The 7838-nt window shown below is 40.6% G+C and overlaps 1 protein-coding gene across 1 annotated transcript in view; it reads right to left on the bottom strand.

The window, feature by feature from the left end:
• Positions 1-377: 377 nt before the first annotated feature.
• Zasp52 (Z band alternatively spliced PDZ-motif protein 52) overlaps positions 378-7838 on the bottom strand; it is a 150459-nt gene continuing 142998 nt past the window's right edge. Inside the window, exons 11-13 of the mRNA XM_080284488.1 lie at positions 5930-6050; positions 3928-4043; positions 378-1469 (exon numbers count right to left, since the gene is read on the bottom strand). Of these exons, the coding sequence (XP_080140614.1) occupies positions 1383-1469; positions 3928-4043; positions 5930-6050 (324 nt within the window). The 3' untranslated portion in view covers positions 378-1382. The remainder of the gene's footprint in view (positions 1470-3927; positions 4044-5929; positions 6051-7838) is intronic.

The raw sequence follows: 7838 nt of genomic DNA, 5'->3' as shown, positions 1-7838 counted from the left end.
ACTGGGATTCTCGAACAAATTTACGATAGGTTCCTTGTAACTTTGAATGGTTTTTGTAGCAAGAAGTAGCCTAGAGTCTGGGAAAGGTTGTCTTCAGTAACCTCCGTTTTCTTATCTTCTTTCTTTTTTTCTTTTTTTTTTTTGGGGGGGGGGTTCCTCCTGCAGAAAAAAGGATAGTTTTCCCTCTCGTAACATATGTCAAGAGGAGACATGGGAATTCTGAACTCTTCTTTTCTTGTCATTCCTGTAAAAACAAATCTACTGTAAGTTATGACAGGGAATCGATTGTAAATATGTTTGAGATTCTCATTCTTGGTTCCTTCTAGTTTGTTAAAAAGAAAAAAAAAAGATTAATGTTCATGGAAATGAAATATACCTTCACTTGTCTATTTATTTTATTTATATTCTCCACGAGGAGATAATCAGAAGAATCAAATATGCACACAAGACAAATGTTTGTTTAAGTATGTGTATTACTCAAAACTTCAATTATATGAGGAACAGCGTTCGTGGATTTCGAGGCTTATTAATGAATTCATCATCAAATTAAAAGATTTAGCTTGCTGACTGGCCACTGTTGCACAGATGAGCACAGCAGTCCTAACACAGACCATCCCCGCAAAATTTAGGGCACTTCTCCATACTCTAAATTCACGAAGGCTGGTGACTGAGTTCATGAATATCAAACATAAAGAGAAACTGGGACACGTGAGACACACAGCAGCTGGGGTTCTAAGCAAGCAGGCCAGACATCACAGTCCAGGCTGAAAACTGAGATGAAATTGTCAAAGACAAATAAGATGCATATAATTAAACTCATATACAATAACATTACGTGATAGTCTGTTGATCATGTTCACAGAATAATTATAATAGTAACAGCAAGGACTTGAAAGATAGCCAAAGCAAGGAAATAATGAGCAAATTGAAAGATACTATAAGTGTTAATTCAGACAATATTGTCCGAGATTGAATGGCTGACTCAGTCTTAAACTAGGCAGTAAAGCTTATATTTCCTTACACTACCCTATGTTATACTATGTTTAAAGGCACTGACTTGCATGTCACTGATGATATAGGCACCAATAGTTGAGTCATGCGGGTTACATTCCTCGACAGATATAGATAAATAAGTTATAATTGCAATGTTCATTCCAGGTCCAAGAGTCAGTAAACAGTAGACTAAAAGGAGACTAAGCAGGTGATGTGGGCCTCCTGTTCCCTCTGCTGTTGCCGCCGTTGGTGACTTGAGTTGTTGTGAAGCCGACACTTTGATGATGGTTTGTTGCAGTGGGCATCCCGTGGGTCAGCGGCAAAACAATGGGGGCAGGACGTCCCGGTCCCGGCGGGCATCAGGGCACCTGCATTCTGCATCATGCACCTCAAATACCACGTTGGGCATGGGCCTTGCAGAAAGGTTTTCCACCTTTGGCGAAGAAGCTCTGACCCTCCAAGTTCTTGTGGCATTTCTGCAGGTTAGAGGCCATTTACTACTCTAGCACGACACACAAGACTAGCACAATTATGTTAATGTTGTGCTGCAGATACTGAACTGCTCTACTGCCTGTGGAACAAGAGGGGTGTGAGGAGAAAAGAGCTGTGTAGCAATTAAGGCAGGGCTTCCCTACTGCAGTCATTCAGTTACAATAAAGCTTTAACACAGACCACCACGCTTTACCATTACACATCAGCTCATATATTTACTTTCATTGTTATAATGCAGTATGGTTTATCATTATGGCAGGTGTAACTTTTTAATAGCTAACTGATTTTTTCTGCTAGCTAGGATTAGACTATGCATCGCTAAATAGCTACTTGACAGAGAAAACCCCTTTTAAATTTTCTATTAGATAACTAGCGACATATAAGTAGTCATTACTAACAATTAGAAGAAAATACTAAAGACATCAATAAATACTGATTACATTAACTAAAAGATCTAATGAAAGCTATTTATACCAGTTTCCACATGCCCCCTGGAGACACACATAACAAAGCGAACATTGCAGCTGCAAGTGAAATGAAAGAAACAGAGCATAAATTTTGTGCTCAGTGCTACAGTGGTGCTAAAGACAGTAAAAGAAGCAAAGAAAAGTAGCGTGACTGAAGGTGACAGTACAAGGCTTGTAAGGCCAAGAGCAAGAAAGTCCGAGAATGATGACTTCAAAAGCTCTATGGACTGGGACTTGCAGAAGGGTCGCCCGTTCTTGGCATAGAAGCTCTTGCCTTCAAGGTTGGATTTGCATACCTGTAAAAGGGACGGGAGCAGAGCGAAAAGGAAAATGATTAAGCATTAGCAACTTGTGGAAAAAAATAATGAAACGTATTACTCGACTCAAAAGTTACAAGAGGTATACGAGTATCAACTTCTCGTACAGTACATACCGTCTTATTCAATAATCCTATTACATTCAGAATATATATATATATATATATATATATATATATATATATATATATATATATATATATATATATATATATATATATATATATATATATATGAGCATGACTGAAGATGATTCTAGACTTGTCAGGTTGTGTGCATGAAAGTCAGAATACTGATTAACTCTTACATTAAAAAGATCTATGGACAGACTGTGCGTGTGCGTGTGCGTGTGCGTGTGCGTGTGTGTGTGTGTGTGTGTGTGTGTGTGTGTGTGTGTGTGTGTGTGTGTGTGTGTGTGTGTGTGTGTGTTGCACTGACATTGATGTTGAGGAAAGACCATAAGGTGGCAGATGTCTAAAACAATGGTAATTATGCCCATCATTATCACTATGATGCTGGGGATCATAATGGCAGGTGCAGGGGTGTAAATTCTGACAATGTGGGTGCCATCAGAACACAACTGCTGGATGTCACGGTAACGGCAGCTCAGGCGTACTTAATCAGAACAGTTGATACTGTGATAAGAAATATGCACCTACGTGTGATCATGTCAGGACATAATTAGTTAAAATCCTCAAGGTAGTGATCAATAAACAAACACTGCAATAAATTTTGGTGATATTAAGAGGGAATTTGCAGCAGAGTAGGAATAATATTATTCTGACCATCATAAAAATGTTGTTTTCAGTATATGGTGGGGGGAGGGGAGGAACTACGGCACAAAATCTGTGATGTTAACTGTGTCAGTACTCTTGCATAAGGCCAGGGATATGACAAAACGCCCTTTATAACTGTCAGTACCCCGTATTGCATAAGAGTTCTTTTTCTTGATAATGGGTTGTACTTGGTAATTTAGTATTTAGTACTGGCACATCACAAACAAGTGCTGTGCCTTCGGGAAGGGAATGATTAGTCTACACCCACTGTCGGATACATAAAATATGTCTAACTGAAACAATATATTTATTTAGTTTTCACTGCTTATTAATATAACGACAGGGTCAGACTCTATAAGGCACTTTACCGTGGCGTTCATCTCCACAGTTTAAGCATCTGAGCCTGTGACTGGTTTAAGCCACTACTTCATCCAGGTTACTACAGTTACCTCCCCTTGCCATTATCCCAGGCAGGCTATTTATTTTACCTATCAATCCACAAAGGGTGTATGGGAACCCAAGTCGAGTGGCGCCTGCTGTCTGCACCAGGATTTGAATCCTGACGCTATCGAGCCTGCAGTTCGTAGCTAGCAATGCTAACCATTAGGCCACCGTGGCAGTTTAAAATATAATTGGCACAAAGCTTTTCAGTTTTATTTACATTTAAAAATATTTATGTATATCTCCGCCTGTAATTAGTAAGAGCAGTCATCACAACGCACGCGCATAGAAATTTCATGAAAACTATGAAAAAAAAAAAAAAAAAAAAAACGGACAGAGGAAATGCTACATGAGAGAGAGAGAGAGAGAGAGAGAGAGAGAGAGAGAGAGAGAGAGAGAGAGAGAGAGAGAGAGTGAGTGGAAGCACTTGACGTTTCTTACCGAACACTTGAAGCACTGGCTGTGGTAGTTGTTGTTGAGAGCTTCCACCCATCGGTCACCAGCCTCAATTGGGAAGCCGCAGCCCACACACTTGGTGGTGAAGAGATCATTCCAGTCTGACGACAACACCAATTGTTAGACACCAAATGTTGAGCTATGCCATTGCCGTATTAGCCGAACTGATTTTAGCTGGTATGAATTTGGGGCAAAGTGGTGCACGTACTGTGCACAGATGTTCTGCTTAGTGAAGAGAGATTACAAGGCCAAGATAATTTTGAAGGTGACACTCACAGCACTTCTTTCTTGACGATATATTTTGTGTATGCTATACCTAAGCATTCTCCTGTATGCTGTTTATATTTTCCATCATCATCATCATCTCATTCAATGTTGCCCCATGAGGAGCGTAGGAGCCCGGGCTAGGCAAGTTGGTCCTGACAGTTATGATGATAGCGACCAGCCTCACTCAGCCCTAAGTGGCATTGCGTGGGTATAAACCTACACAGGCTTATTCCGACTGGAGCACCTTAATTGCCCATTACGCCACCAGGCGCCATAATTTGGTTATATGGTTACCACCCAGCGTAGTAAATGGTTTCCTGGTGTACAGGAAACCATTTGACTTTTCACAGGGTAGAGTCACCTGTAGACAGAAGGAAGAGGAAAGAATGAAGGAAGGAAAGACAGAAAAGGAAGGGTGGAAAGAAGGAAGAGGACAGGGCAGGCACCCGAGAGCAGCACTACATCGAGTGAGTGGCTGGTAAGCGTCCCCACTAACCACTAATAAATATAATATGCATAAATAACAGAAATATGGATATTGAGGTGTACTGAGCAGAATTAATTGCATAAGAAGGAGCTACATACTGTAATATACAACCCTTAACCCAACATCGTGCCCATTACTTGGTCTGGAGGCGCGGCTGTGTAAGACGTTGCTGTGCTGGTGTTAAAAATATTACTTGATGAGATACTTACATAGGACTTAGGGTGAAGTGGCGATGAATAAATGGGAGTAGGTTATAGACAAAATAAAGAAATTTTAGTAGAAAACATAGGCAACGTTACGCTGTTGCAACCCTCCCATCTGACCAAGCACATATCCCCCACCTCCTTGCTCACCTAACCAAATGCATAACGGCCCTAACCCCCCCCCCCCCGGTATAACAGAGACATTAAAACTACAAAAACTTCAGTAGTTTATCCATGGTAATAACGAAGCTATGAGCAGATCTAATGAAATTATGACGTGCATTTTTCTTTTAGCCAGTTATTTTTTTATTTTACATGATAGGTACAGTCATGAAACTTCGTACATACTTAGATATTCATATAATCATTTAGCAGGTACTATTTCTGCCTCCTAAGTGTAATAAACGCAAACCTTTACTAGAAAAATGCATTAAAATAAGCAGTTTTATGTATTTTTGCAATTTCATAACATTATATAATCTCATGGCATTCTAACTACCAAAAGACATGAGGCATATTAACACATATTCCTGGAGAGTTTGAAGCCTGCACCTGTATTAATTTATGAGTCCTAGTCTGGAAACTTTTTTTTTTTTTTTAAGTAAAAAAAAAAACTACTTACGACACAGCATTCAACCTATCAAAAGACATCAGTTTCACATTACCATGTGAAATTTCATGGCTCTATTGTGAACACTTTCTGAGTTCTGGCCCGGAAACGAAATCTCTATGCCCGGCCAGCCGCCCAACTCTACGGACGGACACCTATTGATCCCAGTAATAACAACACCCTCCTCAGACTTTGTTAGGTGAAGGGTAAAAAGTGAGGATTATGTGGTGAGCGACGAATTATATTTTTACTACCAAAAATACTCAACAAAAACTGCAAAAAGTAGATGCATTTATGGACAGTATCAGCATTACTGAAGGACGGCTAATAAGCTACCCTTCACCCACTGGCATATCCAGAGTCTATATAATATGGACTTTGAGCATACCCACGGCCACAAAGCTCTGGTGCGGGACTTACCAGCTTCGCAATAAGGCAGGCCGTCTTCCAGATAAAAGGCCCCGGACCCGAACACCTTTCCACAGTAAGCACAGCAGAAGCATTCAGGGTGGAACTGCTTGCCCACGGCGTTCAGGCAGTCCTAAGGGTTACACAAACAGAGCAAGTCATACGCATGGTCAACAAACATAGGAAATAGACCCACATAACACTGTCAAATACTGTACTCACGTACCATTACTGGTCACATGCAGATATACAATAATTTTATAGGCCTATAAGGCAGCATTTCAATGAACTAGAATTATAGAAGTAACGCTGCAAAACTACATTCTAATCACCTTAACATGGCCCAGCATTTGTGTCCTTTTGCAGCCTATTTCATGTAGCTCACTGGCAGAATAAGACAATACTATAGCTCTACATTCTTTCCACAGCCTTTCTTCCTGACTGGCATCATTTACTGGCGTTAATCCGTTCCTACAACTCAGTACTGAGGATGGGGAGATGGCATTGTTAGGCCAAATTAGAGAAAAACGGGTGTAATTAGAACTATGAGTTATCGATATGTACACAGTTTCCATTTCTCACCAGAATAAAGAAATATTTGTGAGAAAAAAATGAAGTTGTCTGTAGAGCTGTCAGTGAAATCGGCCAAATATCCACCGACTCATCTTCAAAGTTTTTAGAATACATTATCACATCCCACAGCCAACACCATCCTAACTAAAACTAATTGCATCTTAACTGGTTGCTCCTCTTGCTGCTCCATCGCCAGAATTATTTGCCTTAATCAGTCTGAACACCTGTGGAGTCGAAGCTATAGTCTAGGGAGGACTCAGGGAAAGGAGGCCGCCCAATATCATTAACCTAGATATTTGCACTTCTCACCCCCACGGAAAAAGTTACGTTACCAGTGTAAGGTAAAACTGTAAAGTACAAATGCAATTTTTCGTTATGGAAACACTTAATATTGTCCAACATATGGTCGCTTTGCTAGTTTAGTGCCTTGAGATATCTTTTCCTTGCAAATACAAATTGCTGTGCGTAGGCGCTATAAAATCAAGCCACCAATGACAGAAGGATTATCACTCTTCGCTTTGAAAACTCACAGTAGCAACGATATCACTCTTCGTTCTGAAAACTCACAATAGCAAAGATCATCAATGTCTGTAGAACCAACTATTCGACCTGGACTTTGATACTTAATTTACTGTATGGGTAACTTCACCGGATTAATTAAAGGCTTCACAAAGACAGGATCTGGATGGCCTTTGCTCGTGGCCGTGTTTATCTGGGCTTCGAAGTTATACTTGTATTTATTTATTTATTTTTTTCAAAAGTTATCTGATGTAAACATATGTACATTTTCTGCTTAAGGCAATTTCTTCTAGTAGCGTATACTATACATTGCAGGTTCTGTTAAAGAATGAAGGACTCCCCTGTGTTGTCTTTGCTTCCTTGAGAAGATTCTTCTCTGTATCCTCTTGAATCACAACCGTACTTGCTGTAATATCCTACCACGTGGCTATAATGTTTTTCTTTTAGTAACACGATTTTGGTCCTATATCAGTTCAACCCACGAACACCTTGGCCCATGGACACCTTGGCTCATGGACACCTCAACCCATGGACACCTCAATCCCCAGACAGTTAGACTCGACTCCGGACAACTCGACTCGACCAAGGACAACCTGACTCGACCAAGGACAGCGCGATTCGACTCTGAACCACTTGACTCCCAACTCATCTCCGAACAACTCAGCTCAACTAAATTCCGGACAACTCAACTCAGTTCCAGACAACTCAGCTCAACTAAGTTCTGGACAACTCGATTCCGGACAACTCAGCTCAATTCAGGACGATTCAGCTCAACTCCGGACAACTCAGCTCAACTCCGGACAACTCAGCTCAACTCCGGACAACTCAG

Source organism: Coenobita brevimanus, chromosome 101, assembly GCF_032717465.1.
Source record: "Coenobita brevimanus isolate Jiangsu-jjx chromosome 101, ASM3271746v2, whole genome shotgun sequence".
Taxonomy (NCBI): Eukaryota; Metazoa; Arthropoda; class Malacostraca; order Decapoda; family Coenobitidae; genus Coenobita; species Coenobita brevimanus.
This window is presented reverse-complemented; position numbering and strand designations above follow the sequence as displayed.